Source organism: Artemia franciscana, chromosome 5, assembly GCF_032884065.1.
Source record: "Artemia franciscana chromosome 5, ASM3288406v1, whole genome shotgun sequence".
Lineage (NCBI taxonomy): Eukaryota > Metazoa > Arthropoda > Branchiopoda > Anostraca > Artemiidae > Artemia > Artemia franciscana.
The window spans coordinates 548,470-565,868 of NC_088867.1; the positions used below are offsets into that span (position 1 = coordinate 548,470).

The 17,399-nt window shown below is 34.2% G+C and overlaps 1 protein-coding gene across 4 annotated transcripts in view; it reads left to right on the forward strand.

Annotated features, from left to right (window-relative positions):
- The window catches only part of LOC136026833 (solute carrier family 7 member 14-like), a 334,289-nt gene extending 317,299 nt beyond the window's left edge, over positions 1-16,990 (forward strand). For all 4 annotated transcript variants that reach the window (XM_065703537.1, XM_065703540.1, XM_065703539.1 and 1 more), the window contains 3 exons: positions 227-413; positions 3,784-3,911; positions 16,654-16,990. In XM_065703537.1, the coding sequence (XP_065559609.1) occupies positions 227-413; positions 3,784-3,911; positions 16,654-16,841 (503 nt within the window). In that variant the 3' untranslated portion in view covers positions 16,842-16,990. The remainder of the gene's footprint in view (positions 1-226; positions 414-3,783; positions 3,912-16,653) is intronic.
- The last annotated feature ends 409 nt before the right edge of the window (positions 16,991-17,399 follow it).

Sequence of the window (17,399 nt, forward strand, 5' to 3'; positions counted from 1 at the left end):
CTTAAGAGTAAGGAGATATATAGAAATTTGGAGCCAAGAGCAGGATCTAGCCTCACACAATCAGCAAGCATTCGTAACACCACAAACATACTCTACATACAGGACCAAACAAATGCTAAAAATAACGAGAATTATCAAATAATTGCCATCTATGGGACGCTCACCAACGGCAATCTTTTTATTTATCATTTTATTCTATTGATTTAGTCTTACTTTTTAATTGCAGGACCAGTTACTGAAGATTCTGGACGTGAAGTTGTGAAGTTGGTTGGCCTTTTATATCTAGTTATCTTCGTTTTAGATATTTTTCTTGTTGCTGGAAATGACAGCTCATTTGTCATCTGTATTACTGTTATTTTACTGTTAGCTTTTATATTTTTATTATTGCTAATTTCCAGACGGCCTCAAAACATGTAAGTATCTGAACTTCTTTCCATTGTTTTGTAAAGTCTTAATTTGCCTAGGTTTTGAAATATTATCAAGCCTCTTATTATAGCTCTAAGAATGTTTTGAAAAATTAACAAAATTTGTTTTGTACTCACTGCAAATTAAGAATTATTGCATTCAGATGGATTTTAGAGTTTCTAAGGGACAGTGTAAAAATTATCTCAGGGTTAAAACAGACGAAAATCTACACAGATTCTCAATGCAAATAAATAATAATGCCCTTTTTCATCCATCTTAAATTGTGTACTAAAGCTACGATTAAAATATTTATCGCAGAAAACTTCTGCTTATAAAAAATTTGACGGTTGTCTCAAATTTTGTTCAAAATTAAAATTACAGGGGGGAAATTTTGATTCTAAAGTAGAAAAAAATTAAAAATATCCCTAATTGAATAACAAATATGTCTAATACAAGCATTTATTGAAATTTTGTCAAACAAAACGAAAAAATTAGTCTAAAAAAAAAAATATAAAAACAAAGTTTCTTGAAGAACGTAAAGACCTATATTTGAACTTAAGACAAGCACAAGTAAATTCATATAATAATCCAGAATTTAAAAGAATGGATAGTACTATCAATAGGGAAAAACTAAGAGAATAATAAGAACGAATTTAAAAATAAAACTTACTGCTCTAGATGTTTAAACAAGTCCTAAAACAAAGAGAAGTCAACAATAATATTAAAGTCGTACTTAAAATGAACAAAAAGGACTACAGACAGGAGTAGGGCTACCACCCTTCAAACCTTTCAAATGCAAGAGTGGCATTTGCGCTTTACAAAATAATATACATTTTAAACCCCTTCTGTTTTATAATTATAGCACTGTAAAATAAGAAAGTAAAGCAAAAAAAAAAAAAAAAAAAAAAAATACGAGACTCCCAGGAAATAATATAATTACTAGAAATCAGACTACTTCCATTATTTTTTTTCCATTTGTTTTCTTTTAAGGATTCGGCACTAGACTCAATAGTTCAAAATGGCTGTGCTGATTTCGGTTTCATGGCCTTTCAGGCAGGAAGTGCAATTGGGGTGCTGGGGGCAAGCAATTCTGAGACGTCGTACACTATTCCTGTTTACCTTCTCCAGGTTTCTCCCGGAACACATTTAGAGCTGGTTCGATCTGGCTGAGCTCCATGAGTCACTTCACTGACCCCCATTCCAATCCAACAAACCATCGGCACCCGGGCTCAAAACCTGTCCTTACGAATATGAGATTTCAGGTTTAGCGTGGTAACCATATGGCTAAGACTGCAGAGACCTCAATTTGAATGCAGAGATCAATTTTTTGCCCGAATTAACTCACGAATTAACTGCAAAATTAGCATTGCTTTTCTTTCGTGTTTATTCTATACTAATCATTTCTCAAGGGTCACTGACGGTTTCTCTAAAACTATGACAACCCTTTTAATTGCCAAAGAATAGGATTTTCTTTATTTTATTAATGATTATAATTAAAGTCTGTGAACGTTTCCAAATTTTATTTCAGTCGTGACCATGGTCGTGACTATTCAAATCTGAGTGACTACTATTAGCATTTCCCTTAAGGTTCTAACTACAAACACCTTGTTATAAATCATTGATAAGATAGTATCTTGTGAAGTACAATTTAGTTTTTTATATATTTAATATGTTCCTCTAGTGAAAGTAGAAAGTGTCTTAATTGCATAGAACTGCCCTTTAGTAATGATTAAATTTAACATGTTTTCACTTGACACAGCAAAACATCTAATTTTGATCACACCCAGCAGTGGAATTTGAACGTAAACTGGGTAAGTAGAATGTCTATATATAGGTTTAAAATGCCAAAAAAGTGTCACGTATTAGCTCAGAATAGCAGGGGGTTTTATGAAGAAGGGGCAGCAACTTAACATGATATCCTTAAAATCGTGTAAGCCCAGTGACGCATGGCACGCTTAGTGCAAAGTGTACCATGTGTAGCACGAAGAAGCACGGTGTGACGGAAGATTTGCAAAGCTTCACCGAACAAGTGCTTTTCCAGAGGTATAGGAAACTGTGGAGAAAAAAGAACTCCTAGCATTTGTATAAGTTTATTTTTATCTGTGATTGCCGTTGACTCTTTTTTTGGATACTTTCGCCCATCATGTTTAGAACAGGGTATAAAAAGAAGAGCAACCCAAAAAATTCTTGATTCGACAGCAAAAAACTTAACGGACAATTTTAAAATAGCAAAAATCTTTTAACTCCAATGACGGTGCTACATATACATGATAAACACCTAGGAATGGAAACCTTTGAGCCCACGTCCGTAAAAAAAAAAAAACTTAAGTATTTTTGCAGTTTTTGCTTAGGTGATTTCCTTTTCTTTCTGCCATGTATTTGTAATAATATAGTGGCTATAAGGCGAATGTTTTTCCTCTATTCTAATTACACCACCTCCTACTAAAAAACTGTTCTTCTAAGCTTTTCCTAAGGGAGAGGGAGGGCAGTTTAATTTTCAAGGAAGATAACCAAAGAAAATACCTGATTTTAGTATCATTATTCTAACCATATTTCAAAAGGACAGTGAAGCTAATGTGGTTAAGAATTTCTTTGGGGATATTTTTTCAAGGATTTGAATAAAAACCTATAAATTTCAGCCTATAGCTGTGTGATGCTTTCTCTGGGAAGTTATATTACAAAATGTGCGCTAGATAGTTTTTAGGTATTCTGTTGATGACGGAATCTTCTTTTTTCTGCCTCGACGAAGGCCGATTTAGACTATTTATCATCAACGAATCCATCAATCAATCAATTTAATAACGTGGGCAAAATACATAAGAAAGGATATTTCACCATAGTTCTCTGGAAGGCTCTATTCCTGCGAAATACAGCCAGCGACGAGAAAGCATAAAGACTTACTACACAAATTACTTACGTAAAAAAAGCTACCAAAAAGAGTGAAAGAAAACATGATAAAAAATTAAAGAAACTGAACAAAATCAATTAAAAAGCCAAGTAAATTGATAGCAGAAAAATTACTGCTACTATTGAAAGTAGCAGTAAAGGCATCTTCGGAACAACCCGGGTTGGTTTGATGCTCTAAGAAATGGGTTCATTATTACTAGATGCAAGATATACAGTAGAAGAAAAAAAAAACTTGCCGACAACATCGATTTTTTTGTAAAAACACAGGAAATGTCCAATTTGCCAAATGCACATTCTTTGAAAATGCTCTAATCCAAATAGTTCAAGACGCAAACACCAAAAGAATATAGATGGTATTTAAGTTTTGGATATGATAAATAATAAAAAAGGATCCAACAATCTCTTTTTACTTTATAAGATATCCTGGTTAAAAGTGTATAGTTCTAGTATTTTTTTTTTGTTCTCTTGCAGAAAAGGATTGGGATTTGTTGCTCCAGGTTTGCCTCTAGTGCCAGCCGTCGCAATTCTTGTAAATATCTACTTAATATTTCAGCTACCTATTCTGACTCTGGTCAGATTTGTGGTTTGGATGTCACTAGGTACGTTTCTATATTCGTTATTTTTAATGTCAATATTTGTCAATGACGATTACTCTTTTGGTAGGACTGTTTTTTTTTTGTTTTTTTTTTTTAATGATTTATCTTGTAAACTGGAAAAAATAGGGGTCTAAACATGAACTTTTTAAGTTTTGACCCCCTCTATTTTATGGAAATCCCTTTAACGAGCTTGCCTTTGGATTTAACAAAACACTAGGCTGTTTTTGATGTATTACTTAAAAAAACCTTTCCGAAAAAGAAGATTTAAAAAAAAGGTAAAGGCCAAATCAAACCTAAGATCAGCATAAATAAACAACTAAAATAATTCAAACTCAAAACGACCAGCATTTATATAAGCCATCAAACAGCACGTGATAACGAACTGTAAAGAGCGACCCGGCTCAATAGTAAACAAACTCTAAAATATGAATTTTGATACCAATGGATATATTAAAAGAATCGGGCTTTTATGATGATTTTAAATATATAAGTTTTATCAAATTTATTCTTACTCATCAGAAGTTACGAGCCTTAGAAAATTTGCTTTGTTTTTGAAAATAGGGAGAAACACCCCCTAAAGTCATAAAATCTTAACGAAAATCACACCATCGCAATCAGCGTATCAGAGAACCCTACTGTAGAAGTTTCAAGCTCTTATCTACAAAAATGTGGGAACTTAGTATTTTTGCCAGAAGACCGATCACGGGTGTGTGTTTATTTGTTTGTTTGTTTGTTGTTGTTTTTTTCCCAGGGGTGATCGTATCGATTAAGTGGTCTTAAAATGTCGCGAGAGGGCTCATTCTAACGGAAATCAAAAGTTCTAGTCCCCTTTTTAAGCGAATAAAAAAATTAGAGGGCACCTAGACCCCCTCCCCCGCTCATGTTTTTCCCAAAGTCAACAGATCAAAATTTTGAGATAGCCATTTTGTTCAACATAGTCGAAAAACATAATAACTGTGTCTTTGGGGCTGACTTACTCCCCCACAGTCCCCGGGCGAGGGGATGCAAGTTACAAACTTTGACCAGCGTTTACATACAGGAATGATTATTTGGAAGTGTACATACCTTTTCAGGATAATTTTTTGGTTGGAGGGGGGTTGAGAGGAGGGGGCTACGTGGAAGTATCTTCCCTTGGAGGAATTTATCACGGGAGAAGAGAACTTCCATGAAGGGGGTGCAGGATTTTCTTGCATTATTTAAAAAAAAACAATAAAAAAATAAATATGAAAAAATTTTTCAACTGAAAGTAAGGACCTCTTCTCTTCCTAAATAGCTTGCTCTTCACGCTAAAGTATTTTTAGTAATTTCAACTATTTATTCTACAGCCTTTGTGATTCACGTGTCAATCTTAAAGAATTGGGGCAAAATTAAAGCTTTGGTGTAAAGAGTGAGGTATTAACGAGGGGGCAAACCCTCTCATATACATAATAGAAACATACGAATATAGAAGTTCGTTACGTAGGTTAATTTGTAAGTTATGTATATTTTTTACTAATAAAAACGTTCGTTAAAAATTAAAAATTCTAGTTGCCTTTTTAAGTAGCCAAAAATTGGAGGGCAACTAGGCCTCCTCTCCCACCCTTTTTCTCAAAATCGTCCGATCAAAACTAAGAGAAATCCATTTAGCAAAAGAAATTAATACGCAAATTTCTTTTAATTATTCATTTGCGGAGGGCCAAAATAAAAACATGCGTTAATTCAAAAACGTTCAAAAATAAAATAAAAAAAACAAGTTTTTAACTGAAAATAAGGAGCGACATTAAAACTGAAAACGAACAGAAATTACTCCGTGTATGAAAGGGGTGTTTCTCCCTCAACGTCCCCTTCTTTACACTAAAGTTATTTAATGTTTAATAAAGTAGAATTGAGAGAAAGAATAGAACTTTAGCGTAAAGAGCGGGAATTTTAGGGAGGAACATCCCCTTTCATACACGGAGTCATTTCTGTTCGTTTTAAGTTTTAATGTCGCTCCTTACATTCAGTTAAAAAAAACTTGTTTTTTTATTTAATCATAGCTAATACAATAAAAAATTATGCTAATACAAATGAATATATAAATCTTAAAACGAAAAAAAAAAAATTAAATGGAATATGCAACTCAAGCTTAAAATGAACCAAAATCCCTAAACAAGACACTGGATAGTGCCTCTTTCCTAATTCTAAAAGTCTAAGGCCTGCTGCGCCATTGGCTCTTTACGAAAAACAAATCATATTACAAATATTGACTTTTATGCTTAATTTTAAATTGAAAATAGCAAAATAAAAATTACAGAGAAATGAATCTTGAGTTGATTAGCTTTCAGCAAGCTTATCAGTGAACTGATGAGCTTTCTGATCTCAAGTTGAATATGGCCTTTACCTATCTTTGAAAAACATATTTTTGGAAAGATTTTTTTATTAGTTACTGTTCGTTTTTTATTGTCATAATTTTAAGTCTTTCAACATTCCCCGTTTTAAAGTCGTTTATTTTTTTTTTTACAGCATTAAAGTATTAAAACTAGAAACATAGTTTTCGAAAACAAAAACTTAAGAAAATGCCGATATTTAAAAAAAAAAAAAATCTTCATAAATTGTTAACAGCTTCATATTATCAGTCTTATCATATGTGTGACATAGATGATTTTCGATGCTTTATTATACATTATGGTAAACTATAAGAATAGGGCTTGAAAATGAGTTTTTTTGTAAATAAAGAAGAATCTTGCAATTAAAAAGACGTAAATTGTCTTTTATATTAGTAGGTATTCACCCTCACCTCCTTTTACCTCCATCCCTTCGCTAAACTATATTTTAACTTGGGCTTAATTAAAAGCATCTTAGAGTGAAGAGATCATAGCCAATTTGTGATTGCAATGGTTTTATTTATTGATTGCCTTTCAAAATATTTTGAATAAAAACTTTATTGTTTCTAATAAATATAAATAAAAAAGGTCTTCAATTCTCGCCACAAACATTAAAAATTGACTTTTTATGACATCACTTTTATTTTAGAATCATTCAGGGTTGATGGAGAAAAGTCAAACTTTAGCGTGCAAAAAGGGGGAGCAGGAGGGGGTGAGATCTTTCTTAATTCGAGGTATATTTCTATTCCTTTCGATTGTTAATATCAATCTTCCTTTTTGGATGAGATAACTTGTTTTTTTGTACATTTTATTTGTTTTTAACATAATACTCAGGGAGTATACCTCAAGAAACATAATTTTAATACTTCAATATTCTCCTTAAAATAATTTTTTTCACCTTCAATATCACATCCTGTTTTGCCATGATGGGATCCTAGGAAGCCGAAGCGAGGAGAAGCCTTGTTTCCTCCAGTTACTTCCAACTCATAACACAGCACTAGCACTAGACATCGCAATTGTCATTGAAAATAGGCCCTTCCCACACGCTCGATTCTAGCATCCTGCATCATCTAAGTTTTAGGGGGATTACCTAAGGAGGGGATTGTATAGCCCTCGAGCCATATTAAGCTTCATTTGCTCTCAGTTATCAACCCAAAATGTTAAAATATACCCATCTTTCTCCTATTGTTTGTCAATTAGCCAATAGGTCTGTAATACAGTGCTAAAATGATTAGTTCATTTGCAAAAAAAAGAGGGAGTTCTTGGAATCGGCACTTCAGTTGGATAACATTTTTATAAAATCTTAATTTTAGCAAAGAATAACATTCTTACCCTCCCAAAGCAATTCATAATTGATTTTTCAGTTGACATAACTTACTTGCAAAAATTGAAGTTGTGTCCCTGGTACGTCTCTTAAAAAATGTAAGGTATACTTGGACAAAATATCTGCCATATACTGACTTGAAAACCGCAGAACAAAAGTCAACGGAAAAAGCCCTAACTTTTTCCAAATTTTTTTTTTATTAATAATTCTACGCATCAAAAAAAAAATGAAACAAAAGAGGGGCATTAAGACATAAATTATGCTTTGTTTGAGAGAGGCTACCACCCTCTCAACTCCGGGCGCTATACTTTGAAATGAAAAATTAAAGAATTTTAGAGGACAAAAAAGTACAGCAGGTGGCTACTTCCGAGTTCTTTATTTGTTGGTTGAATTTTTAAAATCTTTAATTGAATATTCAATATTTTTAGGCAAATTTAAATAAATAAATAAATATATCCCCTGACTGTTACTCAAAAAACAGAAAAACCCAAAATGCTCTTGACCAAAAATTTCGTAGAAAGCTATTCTGATTTAAAATAAATACAGACAAAACAAATAAATACCGATTAAAATAAAGACAAATCAGGCATAATCACGAACTCGTACCATGGCCACGGTGAGTTAGAAGTCGCACCTTAGATTTGGCAAGTTTTGGGATGGAGGGAATAACAAAGCACATTACTATGATTTATGAATATGACACATGAATCTTATCGATAAAATCTCCCACATTGGGGAAAAAATAAGTGCCACAGCACACAGCCCTAAAAAGTATCACAAATGAAATACAGAACGTTAGTATGATGGTATATGTTAGCGATGGATAACCCCACTTGCATTTACCCTAAGGTTTTCGTAAAATTCAAATTCATTAATTAAAAATCTGAAAAGAACATGTAAAGTGGCATTTTATTGAAAAATTGTGCATTCCTAAATTATTACCATGAAAGCGATATGCACTTTTGCGTCATGGTTGACCAGATTGTAAACTTGTCCTTGGATTTACAACTTTCAAAATTGAATGTGAATCTCCATGCAGCAAAAAAAAAGACTGTTCTTTATCGTAAAGCATTTGATTGATACCATGTTCTGTTTTGAAATCAAATTTCGAAAGTGTCATTTTGTGAATAGGAAAAGCTGAATTTCAGCAAACGAAAGATATGAAAATTATCGTCTGAACACTATAACCGTAGATTTGCAGAAAGATAGCACATCCAGAACTTGACCAGAAAACACAAACCTTAAGTAAAACTAGCATATTTTTTTGGCAGCAAGTGCAAAATTGAAATGTATACGACTTCTCATTCATTTTTGTAGTGTAGGCACTCACTCCTTATACTATCAAATGAAAAAACACAAGTTTTTTAACTGAAAGTAAGGAGCAACATTAAACTTGGAACGGACAGTAATTATTCCGTATATGAAAAGGCTATATCCTCCTCATCGCTTCGCACTTTACAATAAAGTTTGATTCCTTCAGAACTCTACTTTTTAAAATTATAAGAATTTTAGCGTAAAGAGCGAGGCGTTGAGGAGTGGACAGCCCTTTTCAAATACGGAACAAGTCCTGTTCGTTTTAAGTTTTAATATTGCTCCGTCCTCTCATTTTCAAAAATTTTTGTTTTCAAACAGTTCCTGGTAACAAACTGTAGTAAGGAGCGACCCGGCTCAATAGCAACCAAAACTCTAAAAATGGAATTTTGATACCAATAGCTATATAAAAAACGCATTTTAGTGCTGGTTTTAAATAAACAAGTTTCATCAAGTTTAGTATTACCCATCAAACGTTGCGAGCCTGAGAACATTTGCCTTATTTTAGAAAATGGGGGGAAACATCCCATAAAAGTCATAGAATCTTAACGAAAATCATACCATCAGATTCAGCGTATCAGAGGACCCTCTTATGGAAGTTTCAAGCTCCTATCTACAAAATGTGGAATTTCCTATTTTTTCCTAGAAGGCAGATCACGGATGCGTTTTTATTTGTTTTTTCGTTTTTTTTTTTTTGTTGTTGTTTTTTTCCCAGGGGTGATCGTATCGACCAGTGGTCCTAGAATCTTGCAAGAAGGCTCATACTAACGGAAATGAAAAGGTCTAGTGCCCTTTTTAAATGACCAAAAAATAGGAGGGCCTCTATGCCCCCTCCCACGCTAATTATTTTCCAAATGTCATCGGATCAAAAATCTGAGATAGCTATTTTATCCAGCGTAGTCGAAAAACCTTATAACTGTAGTGATGACTTACTTCTCCACAGTCCCCGTGGGAGGGGCGACAAGTTACAAAATTTGATCAATGCTTACATACAGTAATGGTTATTTTAAATAGGGGAAACATCCCCTAAAAGCCATAGAATCTTAACGAGAATCACACCATCAGGTTCAGCGTATCAGAGAACCCTGTCGTAGAAGTTTCAAGCTCCTATCTACAAAATATGGAATTTTGTATTTTTTGCTAGAAGGCAGATCACGGATGCGTTTTTATTTGTTTGTTTGTTTTTGTTTTTTTTTTCCCAGGGGTAGTCATATCGACCAGTGGTCCTAGAATCTTGCAAGAGGGCTCATACTAACGGAAATGAAAAGGTCTAGTGCCCTCTTTAAGTGACCAAAAAAATTGGAGGGCATCTAGGCCCCCTCCCTCGCCAATTATTTTCCAAATGTCATCGGATCGAAATTCTGAGATAGATATTTTATTCAGCGTAGTCGAAAAACCTTATAACTATAGAGATCACTTACTCCTCCACAGTCCCCGTGGGAAGGGCGACAAGTTACAAATTTTGACCAGTGCTTACATATAGTAGCGGTTATTTTAAATAGGGGGACAAATCCCCTAAAAGTAATAAAATCTTAACGAAAATCAAACCATCAGGCTCAGCGTATCAGAGAACCCTGTCGTAGAAGTTTCAAGCTCCTATCTATAAAATGTGGAATTTTATATTTTTTGCTAGAAGGCAGATCACGGATGTTTATTTGTTTATTTGTTGTTTTTTTTGTTGTTGTTTTTCTTCCTAGGGGTAATCGTATCGACCAGTGGTCCTAGAATCTTGCAAGAGGGCTCATACTAACGGAAATGAAAAGGAAATAATTATTTTCCAAATGTCATCGGATCGAAATTCTGAGATAGCAATTTTATTCAGCGTAGTCGAAAAACCTTATAACTATAGAGATGACTTACTCCTCCACAGTCCCCGTGGGAGGGGCTACAAGTTACAAACTTTAACCAGTGCTTACATATAGTAATGGTTATTTCGAAGCGTACAGACGTTTTCAGGGGAATATTTTGGTGGGGGGGGGGGGGGGGTTGAGAAGAGGGGGAAATGTTGGGGGAACTTTCCTTGGAGGAAGTTGTCATAGGGGAAAAAGATTTCCATGAAGGGAGCGCTGGATTTTGTAGCATTATTTAAAAAAAAAACAATAAAAAAACAACTATGAAAAACTTTTTCAACTGAAAGTAAGGAGCAGCATTAAAACTTAAAATGAACAGAAATTATTCCACATATGATGGGCTCACCTCCTCCTAATACCTCGCTCTTTACGCTAAAGTATTTTTAGTAATTTCAACTATTGATTCTACGGCTTTGGTGATTCAGGGGTCATTCTTGAGAAATTGGGACAAAATTTAAGCTTTAGTGTAAAGAGCGAGGTACTGACGTGGGGTGAACCCCATCGTATACGTAAGAAAAACATGAGAATACAGAAGTTTGTTAGGTAAGCTAATTTGTAAGTTACGTATATCTTTTATTAATAAAAACATTCGTAAAAAATTAAAAGTTCTAGTTGCCTTTTTAAGAAACCAAAAAATTGGAGGGCAACTAGTCCTCCTCCCCCGCTCCTTTTTTCTCAAAATCATTCGATCAAAACTATGAGAAAGCTATTTCGCCAAAATCACGCAAATTTCGTTTTAATTATTCACCTGCGGAGAGCCAAAATCAAAACATGCATTGATTCAAAAACGTTCAGAAATTAAATAAGAAAAACAAGTTTTCTAACGGAAAGTAAGGAGTGACATTAAAACTTAAAACAAAAAGAAATTATTTCGTATATGAAAGGGGCATCTTCCTCATCAATGCCCCACTCTTTACGCTAAAGTTTTTACTGTTTTAAAAAGTAGAGTTAAGAGAAAGAGTCAAACTTTAGCGTAAAGAGTGAGGCGTTGATGAGGAAGCAGCCCCATTCATATACGAAGTAATTTCTGTTCGTTTTAAGTTTTAATGTCGCTTAATCCTTTCCGTTAAAAAAACTTGTTTTCTTTTTCAATTCTTGATTTAATTTCTGAAGGTTTTTCAACTAATACAGGTTCAGTTTTGGCTCATCGCACATGAAAAATTGAAACAAAATTTGTACATTATTTTTGGAAGATCTATTTCGTATATCAGTTCTGCCCCCTCCTCAATACCTTGCTCTTTGCGCTAAAACTATTAGCACTTTTAAAAAGCTTCCTATTTTAAATAAATGGCCCCGTGTTTCTGTTTTAGTAAACAGTCAGACTTTGGAGTAAAGAGTAATGTATTGAGGAGGGGGAACCCTGAATATACGGAATATATTCTGTCCGTTTTTTCGAATAATGTCAATAAATCTGGCTTACCCTCATGGAAAACTCCTCCGTGGAAAATTGATCGAACGTAAAATGCTCTCCCCTCCGTCAAATTCCCTCCAGACAGTTCCACCCTCGCTGAGAATCCCCCTTCCTGTAAAATTGCTTGCAGACGATTCAGCCTGAAAAATTCTCCGTGGCACTCTTGCATTTGAATCATACTTTAATTTCTAATCAGTTTCTCGATTACTCCAGAAATGCCCCCTTCCGTGGAAAATATTTCTCAGAAAACAAAACACGCAGGAAAGAGCCCTTGGATAATTCTCCCAAAACATCTCCATATGAAAAATTTTGCAAAGAGATGAAAAGACAATTAAAAAGAATTTCGTGTAGTAATTCTGTCAATTCCCCTAGTGTAACATTTACCCTAGAATATTGAGCCTCCAGAATTGTTCCTCCCCGAGGAAGATTCTCCCCATAGAAATCCTCCCAAATACACTCCTCCTCCCCAAAAAATGCCCGTTTACTTCCCATTAACAAATACTATGCGTAAACAATGGGTAAATTTCATAAATTTAGGCCTCTCTCCATGAACTGTGGGAGATCTTTCTTCACCTAAAGACACAATTATTTGATATTTCAACTATACCGAACAAAATAGCTATCTCAAAATTTTTAATAAGATAATTTTTTGAAGAAAAAAGGGTGTGGAATAGGGCCCAGTTGCCCTCAAATCTTTTTGTCACTTAGAAAGGGCACAAGAAGCTTTTAATTTTTCGTTTGAATGAACTTTCTCCCAATATTCTAGGATCACTGGGTCGATACAATAGCCCCTGGGAAAAAAACAAAACAAACAAACAAAAAAAAACAAATAAACATGCATCTGTGACATTTGTTCTAGCCAAAAATACAAAATTCCACATTTTCGAACAGTTCGTGGTAACGAACTGTAGTAAGGAGCGACCCGGCTCAACAGTAACCGAAACTCTGAAAAATGGAATTTTGATACCAATAGTTACATCAAAAGAATCGCATTTTAATGCTGATTTTAAATATTTAAAGATTTCATCAAGATCAGTTATACCAATCAAAAGTTACGAGCCTGAGAAAATTTGCGTCATTTTAGAAAATAGGGGGAAACACCCCCTAAAAGTCATAGAATCTTGACGAAAATCACCCCATCAGATTCAGCGTATCAGAGAACATTTTTATAGAAGTTTCAAGCTCTTATCTACAAAAATGTGGAATTTCGCATTTTTTTGCCAGAAGCCAGATCACGGATGTGTGTTTATTTGTTGTTTTTTTTTTTGTTTTTTTTTGTTTTGTTTTTTTGTTTTTTCCCCAGGGGTGATCGTATCGACTGAGTGGTCCTAGAATGTCGGAGAGGGCTCATTCTAACCGAAATTAAAAGTTCTAGTGCCCTTTTTAAGTGACTAAAAAAATGGAGGGCACCTAGGCCCCCTCCCTTGCTCATTTTTTCCCAAAAGTCACCGGATCAAAATTCTGAGATAGCCAGTTTATTCACCATAGTCGAAAAACTTAATAACTATGTCTTTAGGGACGACTTACTCCCCCGCAGTCCCCGTGGGAGGGGCTTTAATTTACCAACTTTGACCTGTGTTTACATACAGTATAGTAATGGTTACTGGGAAGTGTATAGACGTTTTCAGGGGGATGTTTTTTGTTTAGGGGGGAGATTTGGGGGAGTTACGTGGGAGGATATTTCCATGGAGAAAATTGTCATGGGAGAAGAGAATTTCAATGAAAGGGGCACAGGATTTTCTGGCATTATTTGAAAAAGCAATTAAAAAATAAATATGAAAAGTTTTTTTCTACTGAAAGTAAGGAGCAGCATTAAAACTCAAAACGAACAAAAATTATTACGCATATGAGGGGCTTACCTCCTCGTTATACTTCACTCTTTACGCTAAAGTATTTTTAGTAATTTCAAGTATTTATTCTACGGCCTTTGTGATTCAAGGGTCATTCTTAAGGAATTGGGACAAAATTGAAGCTTTAGGGTAAAGATTGAGGTATCGACAAGGGTTGAATCCCCTCATACACGCAATAAAAACATACGAATATAGAAATTCGTTACGTAAATTATTTCGTAAGTTACGTATATTTTTTACCAATGAAAACGTTTGTGAAATATTAGAAGTTCTAGTTTCTTTTTTAAGTAATAAAAAATTGGAGGGCAACTAGGCCTCCTCCCTCGTTTCTTTTTTCTTAAAATCTTCCGATTAATTGCAATTAATAAATATGTAAATTTTGTTTTAATTATTTATGTGCGGAGAGCCAAGATCAAAACATGCATTAATCCAAAAACATCCAAAAATTAAATAAAAAAAAACGAGTTTTTTTAAATGAAAGTAATGAGTAACATTAAAACTTAAAACGAACAGAAATTGCTCCGTATATGAAAGGGGCTTTTCCTCCTCAACGCCCCGCTCTTTACGCTAAAGTTTCTTACTGTTTTAAAAATAGAGTTAAGAGAAAGAGTCAAACTTTAGCGTGAAGAGCGAGGCGTTGAGAAGGAAAAGCCCCTTTCATATACGGAGTAGTTTCTGTTCGTTTTAAGTTTTAATGTTGCTCCTTACTTTCATTTAAAAAACTCTTTTTTTTTATTTAATGCAGATAGGAGCTTCAAACTTCTCTAGTAAGATTCTCTGATACGTTGAGTCTGATGTTTGGATTTTCATTAAGATTCTATGACTATTAAGGGGTGTTTCCCCTTTTTTTCAAAAATAAGGTAAATTTTCTCAAGCTCGTAACCTTTAAAGTGTGAGACTAAACGGTATGAAACTTATAAATTTGAAATAAGTCTAAAAATCTATTTCTTTTGATAGATCTATTGCTGTCAACATTCTGTTTTTTGGAGTTTCGGTTACCATTGAGTCGGATCGCTCCTTACTTACAGTTTGTTACTACAAAATGTTTGAAAAGAAACCCTAGAACGAACAGAAATTAAAATAACTGATCAATTCGAACAGTTACCGGTTACCACCAACTATTTGATTTTAAAAAACACGTTTTTTCAATTGAAAGTCAAGAGCAACACTAAAACTTAAAACAGACAGAAACTATTACGTATATGAGTGTGATCGTCCTTTCCTCAATAACTCGCTCTTTACGCAATAGTTTTTTTTTAGAAATTTAAGAGTTAAAAAACTCTTTTAGAATTTAACAGCCTTTGTAGTTCAGGAGTCATCCTTAAATAACTGGAACAAAAAATCAAAATTTAGCCTAAAGAGCGAGGTAATGAGGAGAGGGTGACCCTCTCATATACGTAATAACTTCTGTCCGTTAAAGTTTAAAGTTGCTCCTTGCTTTCAGTCGAAAAACTAGTTATTTTTTATTTGATTTCTGATCGCTTTTAAATGATTCAGGGAAATCCGGCTGCCCTTCCATGGAAAAGTCCCTTTTCCCACGAAAAGTCCTCCATAGAAAGATCCTCCCATGTAACCACCCCCCACACCCCTTCTGCCAGAAAAATCTCCCCTGAATACATCTGTATGCTTCCCAATAACCAATACTATATGCAAACAATAGGCAATCTTCATACCTTGCAGCCCTTCCCCTGGGGACTCTGGGGGTTAAGTCATCCTCGAAGACATATTTATTAGATTCTTTGACTATGCTGAAAGAAATGGCTACATAAGGTTTTGTTCAGAAGACTTTGGGGGGAAAATGAGGGTTGGAAGGGCGTTAGCTGCCCTCCAATATTTTTGGGTCATTTAAAAAGGATATTAAAACTTTTTATTTCAAATCAAATAAGGCCTCTCCCGATCTTCTACGATGCTTTTTTTAATGCGATCATTCCAGGGAGAATAAACAAAAAAAAAATAAATAAACACGCATACGTGATCATCCTTCTGACAAAAAATACAGAATTCCACATTTTTGTATATAGGAGCTTGAAACCTCTACAGTAGGGTTCTCTTGTATTCAGAATCTGACGTTGTCATTTACATTAAGATCACGTAATGTTTTGGGGGTGTTTTCTCCCTTTTTTAAAAATTGGGCAAATCTTTTCAGGCTCGTAACTTTTGATGGGTAATATGAAATTTGATGACTTTTACATATTTTAAATAAGCATCAAAATTCGATTCTTTTAATGTGTACACTTTTCTTAAAAATATGTTTCTTAGAGTTTCGGTTGCTGTTGAGCCGTATTGGTCCTTGCTTAGAGTTTGTTACCACGAACTGTTTGATTGATTATTAATTTTCCTTATTGAACGGCCAATATTTAGGATCTTGAAATATTCCTGATAACTTCACTAACGTAGCACAACAACTTTCTGTTCTGGTAAAAAGTCCCTGCTCTGCCTTTTAATTCCTCGTTTAAGGTAGTATCTCACTTTTTTTTTTCTATCACCATAACTGTGACATTGTCATAATTGTAAGATTAAGAAAATAAAATTACAGAAATAAGGAAAAAAGTGTTGTCAGATTGATGCATGGACTTTATCTTTTCTTCTTACATTTCAGTTGCTTTTAGATGTTTTTTCACTGTATCTCTTATGATTAATTTCTTATTAAATTTTAGGTTTTGCTGTCTATTTTTTCTATGGGATAAAGCATAGTGATCTTAATTCTGACCACCATGACCTTGAAGATATGGCAACACCAGTAAAGGCAGATTCACCAGTGAAATCATCTTTAAATGTCCCTATGAGAAATAAGGATGTAGACGATCCTTTAGAGGCCGCCAGAGAACAATGGGCCCAGTGGTAGTTTCAAGAGTATTGAAAAGTTGAAGGGCTAACAAAAGCAAACATGTGCTAATGTGTTGTATAACTTAAAAGATAGTTTCGTTGAAAAAAGGGGTACAGTAGGTGATTGATTAGCTAAAAGTCAATCTTGAGAGCAAATTAAATAAAAAAAACTAGTTTTTTAACTGAAAGTAAGGATCGACATTAAAACTTAAAACGAACAGAAATTACTCCGTATATGAAATGGGTTGTCCCCTCCGCAGTCCCACGCTCTTTACGCTAAAGTTTGACTCTTTGCCACAATTCTACTTTTTAAAACAACTAAAACTTTAGCGTAAAGAGCGTGGGACTGCGGAGGGGACAACCCATTTCATATACGGAGTAATTTCTGTTCGTTTTAAGTTTTAATGTCGCTCCTTACTTTCAGTTAAAAAACTAGTTTTTTTTATTTAATTTCTGAACGTTTTTGAATTAATGCATGTTTGATTTTGGCTCTCCGCACATAAATTATTGAAATGAAATTAGTATATTAATTTTTTTTTGGCTAAATGGCTTTCTCTTAGTTTTGATCAGACGATTT